The 13,236-nt window shown below is 41.3% G+C and overlaps 1 protein-coding gene across 1 annotated transcript; it reads right to left on the bottom strand.

Moving 5' to 3' along the window:
- Window positions 1–4,545: 4,545 nt before the first annotated feature.
- LOC142374363 (ubiquitin carboxyl-terminal hydrolase 54-like) lies at window positions 4,546–13,141 on the bottom strand. Its single transcript, XM_075458010.1, has 4 exons — window positions 12,575–13,141; window positions 10,840–10,967; window positions 10,621–10,752; window positions 4,546–6,749 (listed from the first exon to the last, which is right to left on the bottom strand). The coding sequence occupies exons 1-4, from the start codon at window positions 12,735–12,737 to the stop codon at window positions 6,663–6,665; spliced, it is 510 nt and encodes a 169-aa protein (XP_075314125.1). The 5' UTR covers window positions 12,738–13,141; the 3' UTR covers window positions 4,546–6,662.
- Between the last annotated feature and the right edge of the window lie 95 nt (window positions 13,142–13,236).

Genomic DNA, 13,236 nt, shown 5'->3' with positions numbered 1-13,236 from the left:
GTCCAGAGTTAGTCATTCAGTTCTTCACCGTGTTTTTGTTGAAAGGGTGAATAGATTGTAATGCAGTTTATTCCAGTGTGATGTGTTTCCTTCTGAAAAGGCAGTTTGTTCCATTAATTCCATCTGAAGTGCATCTGGATAAATGCTCTGGTGATAAAGCTTCAGTTTTCAGATTAAGTTTTATTTCAGTCAGAGATTGATACAAAGAGATTAATTTATTTTGGTTTTCTTCTCCTAAAGCAGTACTTCAGAAGTGATGTTTTTTTCTTAACCGATTTGTATTTATATAAATTGTCAATTTATCACCAAATTATTTGGTTGTTAGGAATTTAAGATGGAAGATATTAATTATATATTCTCCTAAGATGTTGTAGAGAGCATCAGTGAGTTGATCTTCATTTCACTTCTGCTGGTTTTATTTAAAGCAATACCAGAAAGTCTCTATTATGAGGAGAGGGAAAACTGGCGGCTATTTCCGGGTGGTACTGCACTCTAGGGGCGCCAACGAAGCAGTGCAGAGCACGCCGAACTCTATGGTGGTACTATGAGATCCACCTTAGATGCAGCCATTGCTTTTGATAGAATTTTTTATATTTTTTCATTTTAATTTTCCTAAAGGCAGGATAAATTATCCTTTCAAACGGCACTTGGTTTGATTTTTTAGACTCACTAGATTTGTTTAAAATACACATTTATTGTCAGTATTGCATCCCGAGTGACGTCACGCATGTGGCATCACTTTACGGCATGGTCAGTCCTAGCACTGAGCTAGCAGAGAGGTGTTAGCTCAAATAGTTACAGATTTCAGCACAGCCCTTTTACATACTCTCTGACTAGCCTCTGGTTTAGCTTTGGTTGTTGTTAGCGGCACCAGGTTAGCACTCTGGCACAGTGGACGAGTGCCGTAAAGCAGCCGGTCGTAATCAGCCGTGCGTTCTTCAGATTCCGTTAGCTAGATGCTAGCGGATACTGACTCGCAAATGCCAGACCTGTAAGAAAACAGAAAGCTATAACTCCCATGTTATTGTACTTTCGATATAAATCCACATCCCTCTGTCAGAAATCACAGTATTATTTTCAGGTTTCAGCCGCTAGCGGGGACATTTTTTGAGTTATTAGCGCCAGCCCTATGGAAAATGGTCATTCTGCACTCGCTTGCCAGCGCCCCCAGACAAAATCAACTGAACTGCAGCCAACTTTTTTATAATGGGGCGAATAGGAAGTGGAACGGCTGTCTGTAAAAGGGCTGTGGCAATACAATGTAACTTCTCAAAAATCCCACTATGGAGCTCCCCCTACAGGCTTGGAGGTAATGTACTGTTACACTGTCGTAAATACAACACCTTTTCGCTTTCACGTTTCACGTTTGTTGACGAACCGGCGAGGAGTCAGAAGGTGCAAGCTATGTCGACCGAGAAGGTAAGAGTAATCAAATGTACCTGGGAACGTGAGAGGGGTCTATTTGTTTTTGCGGTAGGTGTGCCAGAAAGCAAGTCGAAGTACTTCCGCTCAGCTCCCGGGCCGCTACCGGGCCGGTCCAGCAAAGTTACGTAGCGCAGTTATTCCAACTCAGACCCCCGAAGGGCATAGGAGACAGGCCAATCGTAATATTAAAACTCATTCTAGCCGCACAATTTTTTTCAAGCTGTTATTTTAAGGTAGAAATGTTACATAGTATTGCTTTAATTAGATTTATTCTTAAGAAAAATGGCTTGTTTATCAGAATTCAGCAGTGACAAACTTGCCTTATGTACAGGTGGTACTTTTTTCTCAGCTTAAAATTGTCAAAAGATCCTACGGAGAGAAGTTTTGCAGGTTGTCCTGATATGCATGCATGTTGGTTTTTTTCCACATGCTTTTTATTTTAGCTGTGCTGTGCTTGTTTTAGTGGCAAACTAATGCTGATGACATTAACATTTTCATTTGTTAGTATGTATTTGCAAAACAAAAATGACATCAAAATTAGCTCAACTTTACACATCTGCATCTGCATAATCATTTTCAGTATTGACCTTCAGCCCACTGGAGTCTCCTTCAGTATGCTGAAGCAATACCAGTGAACCACAGATGGACTGAAATGGATGCACTCTTTGCATTTTAACAAGTGTCATGTTACTGCAACCACACACATTTTTATTAGCTCTTGAAGAGGAGAGTGTACAGAACCAATATAAATGACTGCACAACAACATCCTCACCACAAATTCGGGGCACGCAGATAACAGACAAACATAAACACACAAACATAAACAGTAACATATGCACACATAAAAGAAGCATCAAATACAGTCTCTGTGTACCAGAAAGTGTATGTGAAAGTTAATAGCTATTGATCCATCACTGTTTCTCTGCTCTGCAGGGATTCCCGTCTCCTATCTTCAGTTTCTTCAACAAGAGCTTTGTCAAACTTTTAATTGTGTCCTTGACGTACAAGACGAACTTTGACAACAAAAGGCTGTCTAGACTGGTGGGAAGTATGCGTTTGTCAGGGTGTTTATGAGTGTCTACAGTGTGTCAGGTACTCTGCGGATAAAAGAGAGCGACTGTGCTGAAAGTGCATGAGGCAGGCCAATGTGTCACTGCTTACATCTAGTGGTAGATGAGTGTGCTGCAGGTTTATGGGAAAAGGCAGCACATAACCTCTTTTTGTTCTGCATTGTTTTTTCCCTTTCTTAAAACACTGGTCGGTTAGTGATCTGCAAAACCTGTAGGTTGCCAATAATCATGCGTCACTTTTCAGTTGCATTCACAGTTCTACAAATCTGCATCTTCAGTAATGCTGTAATTTTTTCTGTATCCTTGATGTGCTTTTCCTAAAACTGATTACCCAACTTTGTCCCAAACTATACAATTACTTTTTTTTCAAAATAGTTCCTTATTAAACTATTGAACTGATGAATGTAAAAGTTTCCCACCTCCATTCTCTGAGCATCTCCTCAGACTGCGTGTAGGGGCCTGTAGAGGCCATGTACACATGTACACAGTATGTATCTCAGCTGCTTCATGTCATTAATGCTTTCCCAACAACTTATAATTGCAGAAGTTCAGTGGTTGATGAGGTATGAACCTTTTGAAGTACAGTGGTGTAATACTGCACTGACTTTGTCACAACTAGAATTTTTTTTTAAAAAGGTTACCTTAATGTTAAAGAAAAGTAATTTTAAAAGAAAGATGAACTTTTAACATTAAAGTAAAATGGTCAGTGCAGTAAAATATCTCCACAGTGACACTAATATGAGATAAGTCATTAAATTATTCATGCTCAAGCACTGATATAAAAGTGTTTTACTAATTTCAACCGATTTTTAGTTTGTAAAGATGGAAAAGGGGTGTCATAGTGATCTAATTCACAAATTTGACACTTTTTAGCAAACTTAGGAAGTGATAAATCTGCTAATCATTTCAATGAATTATTAGGTAGTGTAATTTAGAATAAAACATTTAGAGATCATCATTTAAAAACATTTCTTAGTAAAAAAAAAAAATCTCCTCTAAGCCTCCTCTGCTTTGTAATTTGAAGAAAATGTTACACATGTAACATGTCTCATTGCCTCCATTACTTGCTTTGTTTTTATTTTATCTTAGCCCCTTGTGGCATCAGATATATATGAGGAAGAAATGCCAGCATGGTATCCGCTATGTTTGTATAAAGCAACAGCATAAGTTAGCATGATAAAAAGTACCAACAGTCTCACAGTGCATGTATACATCACTGGACTATCAAACCAAATGTCAAGGTGAACTTCACTTCAGTCTTTTCTTTTGTTAAAAAGTAAGCCTTATTAGGCACACAACAACACATTCTGTTATTCAGTCTGATGATGTCCATCAGCTGGTGGGTCTTGAGGCTCCTCTCAGTTCTTTAGTTTGTCATCTTATCAGAGGATCCATGAGTGAGGAGACAGCTGTGTCCTTTGTGCAAATGTTATACTGCATGTGATGAATGAAAGGAGCATTTTAAAATATTTCACAGTGTGAATTGAATTAAACAGCTAATACATAAGCTGTTGAGCACTGTCATAATCACCTGGCAGAGATTAAACAGCAAATCAGTCAGATATACCAAAATAATGGACAAACTGTTCCACTTTGTCAATCTTTTAAATTGCCAATCATTTTAATTACAGCCTGTTTCAAATAATGGCTCTAAGATAAGGATGTCTCATTTTATAAAAAGCATGTTACCTAGACTACTCTCTTTAATTATGGTAGTGCCAATTCATTTTCCTTTGGTACAATACCTTGCTTGAGTTTTCCATTTATTTTTAGCCAAATGGTAGGAACCCAGGAATGTAATATTTTCAGGCCTAATTGTGCCTGACAGAGATGAATTTTGTTCATTTAACGTGGTGCATATGGCCTGTCAGATTTTTCTTTGCGATAACGAGCAAATCTGTCTGGTCTGCCTTATTTAATTTTACATTAAATAAACAATATCCTACAATATGCAGTTGATTTATTTCCTATTGCTGGAAGATTCTGGGAGCAGATTGTATGCTTGAGAGAAAGTTTCTCACAAATGACGATGCAGACATGTTATGGTGGTTACGCCCCCTGTGGGAGTGCATTGGTAATAACTTTATTGCAAAAATACAGGTTCCCTCTTTCCCCAAGCAACACCACCCCAAAACTGACACACACTCAGTCTACACACACCCACAAAAAACCCTATCTTCATCAGTTATTCACCCTTCTCCGTCTCGGACCACTGCGTCATTCACACACTCTTTAATCTTTTAGTTTACATTCATTCACTGTTTCTCCCTCTTTCTCTCCACCACCTTGCTACCTTTATGCATTCCATTGGCTGAAACATAGCAGTAGATGCAGAACAACAAAGTTCACGAGCAGCATTAAACATGAGATCTCCTCATCATCGTCCTCCTCCTCCTCGTCTCCTTGTCTCTGCCAGTCCATGGGAGGGCCCGTGGGTGGGTGTGTCTGCCTCCTAACTGTCTCTGATACAGGATTGTGAGGGAAGGTTGATTTGCATAGCGGACTCATGCGCTACAGTTGGCTACATTCTCCCACATCCAGAACCCAAATAACAAACAATCAACAACAAATTATGAACCTAAATGAAAAAACTAGTAACAAGTTGAGTTAAGTGCCAACCTTTGGTTTAGTTACATCAATCAACATCAGTAAACTCTTGAAAAACTTTACACTGGCCAGTGGTTTTATAAGGGCTTTGTTAATTCATATAGAATAAAGCATTTACTAAATTTACTCAATGTCAGAATGCTACTCATTTACAGGGGGAGTGAATTAAGTCATAAATGTATAACAACTGTTTATACAACTGAGGTGAGATCTGAGGTTGACATCTCTGGAGATAGTTCACTCGCTGAAAATATACCTCTAATCTGTATTTATCATATAAAGCATATTAATATTAGACATGTCTGTGTTTCAGGATAAAGATAAGCATTTTTCTTCACATCTGGCTCTCAAAACCAGCTTCAGTGGAATAAAGAAATCATAAAACTGTGAATTTTTAAGTGCCACTGAAGTTCACCTGAGGCCTTGAAGTAAAACAAACGCCACTGACTTCTCTCCACCTTCTCAGTCAAATAGCCTTCGGAAAGTGCACTTCTGCCGAGCAGCCCTGCAAAGTGCACTTGAGTCATCTGCTTTCATTGTTAAGAGCCTAAGAGACGGGTTTCCTAACCTACATTCTCTCATTCCTTCTCAACTTTCCTCCCTGTTTGTGGTGCTACTGCTTCCCGTTTGGAACAAAGAAAGCAAGCAAGAATAAAAGACAGCTAGAAAGAAAAGACAGAGGAAAAGAAGCAGAGAAAAAGGAAGCGCTTTTCTTGTTTAATCTCCCGGTAGAAACGGGAGAGCTGTCATTAGGTCGGCGAGCGGTTTGGGGGTGGAAACTCCAGCTAGACACTTGTGAAGTGCACTCCACTCCTATTTGAAATGCAGACATGAGGAAGTACCACTTTTAGTTTATCAATATTTGTTAATTATCATGATCAACATTCCATAAGGTCTTATTAATTAACATACAGGTTTCATACATGAGTTTTTCTGTACATGACTTTTAGTTATTAGAGTTCAGTCTCAGTGAATTTACTGAGTGCACACACAGGAGGAAAAACACAACGAAACCCAAAAAAACAGAAAGAGAAAAATATGGCTGTCCATCTGAAACAGACTGAGTTCAGCTACATGTGCGTCCAACAGGAAATGCCCATGAAGAAAGAGGAAGAGGCGTGGCTACTTGGTAAGAGTCTCCCCCTAAGCTGAGGGTCCCGTGGGGTGCAGGACAAGTTTTCTGGTCCCAGCTAGACCAAGCCGACTACACAGAAAAACCCTCGGAAAACCCAGGGGGAGACGAGAAACAACAGTTCCGGGAAGTTAGGGGGAAAGTAGGGCTGAGGTTGTAGTTGGGGGGTCAGAGTGACTGCATAGACAGAATAGTAGGTCAAAGGGGGAGGAGAGGAGGAAGAAGGCAAGGAGGGGCTAAGCAGGGTGCTGCAGGCGCTGAGGGAGGCTCTACGTCAGTGCTGATGTGCGTGCATGTGTTTGAGTGTGGAGGAGGAGGAGGAACAGGTGTCATGTTAATCCTCCCAAACCAATTCCAGGTCCATCAAGATGATACTGTTGAGGACCCCGGTGCTGCCACCCCATGTAAAGGTGGACAGAAAGAGACATCAGTGAAGCAGAGCAGGACTCTGGTCCGAGGACAGTTTGACCCCCGTCAGACACAGCCAGTAACTCCCCGCACTGCCGGACAGCTCCTGGACAAGAAGCCAGAGAACAGGATGAAAATCCGGTCAGATATGTTGAGGTAAATACGGACTTCCTCAGATATCACTTTAAGCTGCAAACACATAGGTACACGATGCAGACATGAGGCTCTCTGACCAGCTGCAGTCTGCTAACAGACACAAAACATCTTTTCACACAAACTTACTGTAAGAACATGCAACACACTATAAGATGGAAACTTTTTAATGACTTGTACCTTGACCTCTGCATTAAATCTTCCCTGAAGTTGGACACATTGTCACCCACTGTACTATTTGATCAAATAAACCGATGCAATTATTCATTAAAAATTCTCCTTCAATCCTTCTCATTCCATTATTGATGCACCTCCGAATCATCCCGAGAGGTTTTATGTGCTCAACTGATTAAGAAACAATGAAGGAAAAGCTTCCTTAAAGGTATTTTTTTCAAAATAAAACAACTGAAAGAAATCATCTAACAAACTAAAAAAAAAGGAAGCCGACATTAACAAATTCATTAAGTTCATTGATATAAAACCAGCAATCATTGCTGCACTGTTGCATCTTTCCAGTTGCCAAATATCTCACCATAAGAACTTTACATGGTATTTGCATTTAAGGAATTTTGGTGTTATTGCATTGCTTAAAGGGATAGTTCGCCTCTTTTGACATGAAGCTGTATGACACCCCATATTAGCAACATCATTTATGAACATGTTCTTACCCCCTGCTGCGTACTGTGAGCCGAGTTCCAGCTGAGTTTTGGCGTTGACGAAAGTAGTTCAGCTATTTGGCTGGGGTTTAAAAAATACAGCGTCTTGCTTCTCAAAACAATCACAAAATCGTTGTCCAGGAATAAGTCAGACCTCACAATCGCTTGGCGCTATTTTCTCTCCCTTCGTATCACTGCGCGGCCACCAGCCGACAGCCGCGCCTGTTACGGTGTTAGCTGCTCGGTCTGCACTTTGGCATCAGACTGCATATTGTTTTGAGAAGCAAAACGCTTTATTTTTTAAACCCCAGCCAACTAGCCTTCGTCAACACCAAAATGAGGCCGGGACTTGGCTCACAGGACACAGCAGGGGGTAAGTCAATGTTCATAAACGATATTGCTAATATGGGATGTCATACAGCTTCATGTCAAAAGAGGCGAACTATCCCTTTAAGATATATGACTCCATTTCATTTACTCATTTGGTGTTTGGAACTTCCCCTCTCTCTTTATGTTTCAAATGTTCCACCTTCGTTTAAGACAGTCTAAAGCCTCTTCTCTTAGCACGTTTTCACCTTGGGAGCATAAAGGCTGAGATGCTTTGAGAAAAGCTTTGATCTCTACCAGTATCTAGTCTTAACTGCAAGATAAAATTCTCAGAAAACATCCAAATTGGAAGAACTGTCTTGGAATTTCCTCATGATGAACATGCCCTCTAATGATAACTTGGATAGCGATGATGTGTTAAGAAGGCACATAAAAATGGCTGAAAACATATGGAGAATAAAGTGTGGTGTATAAGAGAGAGGTTATGTTGCCTGCAGCACTTCAGAACTTAAACGGCGGGGATGAGCAGGGTCAATGTGTTTATCGCTGCTTTGTTTAGCGTTTGTGGTATAATTGTTTCTTTTGCCTGATAATTACGTGCAAACACTTCAGTCACCTTTCACAAATGCCATTTTTGACTTAAATGGAGAGGTGGTGTACAAGCATACAACCTGCCATATACTCTAAAACAACATCCCTGTTGTCAGAGCAGTTTAAGATTAAAAGCTGAAGAAGTCACCTAATGATATTTAAGCGATATTTTTAAAGCAAGCACTTGGAGTCATTTATTTGCTGTCATTTCAGTTAAAATAGAGGAATTAATGCAATAAATGGAAAGTTAAAGGCCTCTCGTGCCCTTAATTTGTCTCAAAAGCTGAACATGTAAAAACATGCACATACACAAGACATGAGTGCACACAGTACAATCCACAGGCAGAAAACTGTCCTCACAAGGGAGAATTTCTGCTCTGTTTGCACAAATGGGATCTTTCAGACAAGCTGTGTCTACGTCTCATTGCTGTGCAAACAGGAAGTTGTATGATTGTGTTGATGTCAGAAAAAAAAAATCTCAAAGAAACAATTAACATCATTTCCATTTGGGATAAGCTTCCCTTTAACCACTGCTGCTGCTATTACAGCCTCTGATTCAGCTAACAATGCTAATTTATATTTGTTCATTCACCACCAATCACCACTATTATTACAGGTTTTATTAACTATTGTTAATGAGCACTGTAACAAATACTGACCAAAATAGTTCTGCAGCTACCACTACAAGGGAGTATATTGCAGTTGCACACGCAGGACTCCAGGGACACTATTTGTGCACAGAAATGGTCCCCTGCGAACACGCTATTCCGCTAACGGATAAACTGAGCACCCGAGCCCCGTGAAAGCACCTAGGGTGTTTGGCTTTTGAGACTAACCAAATACCACAGTTATGCTGCCAGAGATAATATTGTTATGTGATATATACAACCACATCACAAGAGAATACTTTGGTTCGATGTGCATCAGCCCCAGCTCCCAAAGCAAAGTCGGTGCAAAAACCTGAAGTGACACCACAGCTTATGGGACTGGTTTTTAAAAGAAGAAGAGATTCAGAAGTTGGAAATAAGCTGCACTGTTTCAGCAAGTGACCACAAAAAGGACTAAACTTTTTATGATCGTCACGGTTTATCTGTTTTTGTTATCTTTTTGTTCTCTATGTGAACTTTGAACTTGTATTCAGGAACAGATTGCTCCTGTGTTCATGTCAGCTGGGTTTGCTTTCTCTGTTTGTTGCTTCCCACAGTGTCCTGTTCCTTTGATTGCTCCTCACTTTTTTGCAGAGGTCATTACCCCCTGTGTTTTATACTCCCTGATTTTTTCTGTTAGTTGTCAGTTTCACCAGTCTGGTCTCAGTCAGTTCAGCTCTGTTCTGCCCAGATGATTCTTGTATCATGGATTTATGTTTTGGATTGTGTCTGATTTCCTACTGTGCAGCTATTTTTGCTGATTTGTTCTTTATTTAAGATTTTGCTTATCCTAACCATCATTCTACCAATCTTTGCATTTTGATCTATTACATGATGACGACGATGAGTGATGGAGTAATAACAGTAAAGAGGGGTGATTGGTGTTTTTTCAGAGTCCTTAATTGAGGCTACACTGCAATCTTGATGTTCAGTTATCCTCTAGGGTAGGACGAATTTTCAAATTTAACACACGGCAGATTTATACAAGGAAGAAAATAACCTCTTAATAGTTAATTGAAATCAGTGAACATTCCCAGGATGCAGCTATGTGCAAACTGATATTTTGCCTACTTTTATGCCAGATGAGTCTATTTTGACCTTACTTTGAAATTTCTCCCGAATGCACTTATCTGGCACACAAAGTAGCAAAACTGAAACTCCAGTGAGTTTGCTGCAGATGCAATTTAACTGTATTTTCCTCTAACAAAACAAACTTAATGCGACATTAGCTCAGCCTAATGTTTACCTGTGAAGCAGTGAAGGGAAGTGGTGATGAGAAGGTGCTGGTGATGAAGAGGATGGAGGAGGTGATAGTGGTGGAATAGCAACAGGGACTCAGAAGAGAGGAAGTAAGCAAGGAGAGGCACTGACATCAGCCTGCTTCACCTTTGTAACAGACAGAGGAGAGAAAAGGAAGAGAAGCAGAGAGCAGGGGGGCAGATTGGAAACAGAAAAGCGGGACAAAAGGAAGAAATGAGACAATCGACGGGGGAGAAGAGAACAGGGAAAAGCAATGTGTAAAATGCGAACACGGGACATCAGGCAGATGCAGATTAATTCCATGGCCACATGGAGGCAGCAGAACACAGGAAGTCGTACTCACAAAGCTACGAGTTGCAGTCAGGCGGCTGCGGCGCGAGGTCACCACCGTGCCACTCAGGCTGCGTCCTATTCGCCTCTGGTTGTCCCCATCATTAGGCTCCACCCCAAAACGCAGATCCTGCAACATCATTGGCTGCAGAGGGAGAAAATGTCTGTCATATGCCTGGAAATGGATCCAACACGTGAGGGTATAGTATTAAAATTATTATGTAGGTGTTGCCTTGTTGAGGTAGGTGGGGGTGTTGGTGCAGTCTGCCCCGTACACACTCCTCTCCATGTCTGCATTTGGGGTCTTGGAGCGAGCCTGCCCTCCCACCCTGGATATAAGTCTCTCTGATGGGCTGCAGCCTTAGAACACACAGATGGTGAAAATATGAACATGCTGTAGCTTGTTCTGCAAAACATATTTTCTCCATGCTCCTCATTTACACTTAAGAAATGTATAAACTAAACAAAAAAACCCACTAAATATACAAATACGTTTTAAAATTAATTCTAAATACAAAAAATAAAATCTTTTTATTGTTATAAAACAAAAATGATTCATTAAACTCCTCTGCTATAATCTTTCATTTTTGTTTTAAAATTCATAAATTATTGCTTTTTGCTTTTCTGAGGTAAAAAGGGGATAGATTAAATGTTTTTTAAGGTTTTATTAATTTTTTTAATTTTGAGACAGAATGTTGTCACAAGCAGTTTGCATGTTCTCTCTGTGGGTTCTCTTCGGGTACGCCGGCTTCCTCCCAAGGCCAAAAATTTGCATGTCAGGTTATTTGTTGATTCTAAATAGACCATAGGAGTGAGTGCGAGTGTGCATGGTTGTTTGTCTAATTGTTTCTCCAATTTGTCTCTGTGTTGGCCCTGCGATGGATTAGCAACCTTTCCAGGGTCTACCCCACCTTTCAAGACATCCACAGAAAAGACAATATTCTGAGGCCACATCCATTTGTTTTTGATCATTTATTTATAAGAAATAAAAGCGAACACTGAGGAGCAGCCTTTTACTCTGACACCACCATGTCGACTGATGGAGACTTGATGCCTCTTAAAGGGATAGTTTGCCTCTTTTGACATGAAGAGAGAAAAAAGCACCAAGCGATTGTGAGGTCTGACTTTTTCTGGAGGGACGATTTTGTGATGCAAATGTATTACTCTTTTGAACGCATATTGTTTTGAGAAGCAAGACGCTTTATTTTCGGGACCCTAGCAAACTAGCCGGACTACCTTCGTCAACGCCAAAGCGAGGCTGGAACTCGGCTAACAGGACGCAGCAGGGGGTAAGTCAATGTTCATAAATGATATTGCTAATATGGGATGTCATACAGCTTCATGTCAAAAGAGGCAAACTATCCCTTTAATACACAATGAGTTGCCTGTGGTATGAAATGCGCTATATAAATAAAGATGCCTTGCCTTGCCTTGCCTTTAATACGACACAAGCTCCCATGAACATGATTTGCAGATTTTAGGTTTTATGGACAATGTGCTGTTCTTATTTTGTTGTCATTTCTTTGTTTTTTTAGGTAGTGGGGTCAATAAAGGAACAAATTAGTCGTAGGTTAATAAGGTTAAGAGTTAGAGTTAAGGGAATTCATTATGTCAATGATAGGACCCCACTGCAACACACAAACACAAACAAGTGTGTGTGTGTGTGTGTGTGTGTGTGTGTGTGTGTGTGTGTACATGTTTTTATGTCATGATTGGGACCATAAACTCACAAGACACCATTTTTATGGGGACTTCCTGTTAACATGGGTACCAAATTGTGGTTCCTATGTGTACCAAGTGAACCAAATTTTGACGAAGAATTAGGAATTGGTTGGGATTAAAGTAAGAGTTAGAGTTAGGCTTTCAGTTGTGACAATTAGGGTTAGGGTAGGGCCTATGGAATGCATTGTGCCAAGGGAGTTTCTCCATAGGGACACAGAAACAAATATGTGTGTATGGGAGTATACCTGTCTTCCCAGCCAGCAGACTGGCCTGGTAAAGGGAGTCAAGCTCAGACAGCTCAGCCTCCTCACGGTCACAGCAGGGACCACTCTGCAGCCCTGGCGCATGCTGGGAGCCGTAGTGCCCTGGAGAAGACTGGCAACTGAAGCTGTGGTTCTGACTGGACATCTGCGGTCTGATGGGAACACAGCGGTCTGGGGGCGTGTCATATGGCGTCACCACGGCATCGGGGCGATCCAAACTCCAGGAGGACCAATGACGTGTGCTGCTGTCTGCGGCGGCTCCATGTTGCTGCCAATGGTGAGATGGGCTGGGGGAGTGGGGTTGGGGTGGCTGCCAAAGCGGTGTGATAGGTTTTCTTTGCCCAGAAGTTTCCAGGGGGGGTGAGGGGGGAGGAGTAGAGGGAGGAGGTGGAGCCTGTGCAGGTTCAAGGTGTGTAGGCTGTGAGGTGTGTGTGATGTGTGTATCCCAGAGACGCAGAGGAAGCGAGGGTAATGAAATGGCTAAGTGCTTCCCCAGGGGTCTGACACTCACTCCTCCTGCCTGCAGCAACTCACACAGCCTCACTCCTGTCCCCTCCCTCCCACCCTCACCTTCCTCCCCTCTCCTCCCCAAATGCCCATCCTCTTCACCCCCTTGGCGGGAAGGGCCGCATGGGTGAGGGATA

This window comes from Odontesthes bonariensis, chromosome 23 (genome assembly GCF_027942865.1).
Source record: "Odontesthes bonariensis isolate fOdoBon6 chromosome 23, fOdoBon6.hap1, whole genome shotgun sequence".
NCBI lineage: Eukaryota > Metazoa > Chordata > Actinopteri > Atheriniformes > Atherinopsidae > Odontesthes > Odontesthes bonariensis.
This window is presented reverse-complemented; position numbering and strand designations above follow the sequence as displayed.

Coding starts and splice junctions, on each gene's coding strand:
- LOC142374363 (XM_075458010.1), bottom strand. CDS start 12,737: ATGTCCAGTCAGAACCACAGCTTCAGTTGCCAGTCTTCTCCAGGGCAC. Junction 10,753..10,839: donor CCCCCACCTACCTCAACAAG/GCAACACCTACA, acceptor CTCCCTCTGCAG/CCAATGATGTTGCAGGATCT. Junction 6,750..10,620: donor TGACTGCAACTCGTAGCTTT/GTGAGTACGACT, acceptor CTTCTTGTCCAG/GAGCTGTCCGGCAGTGCGGG.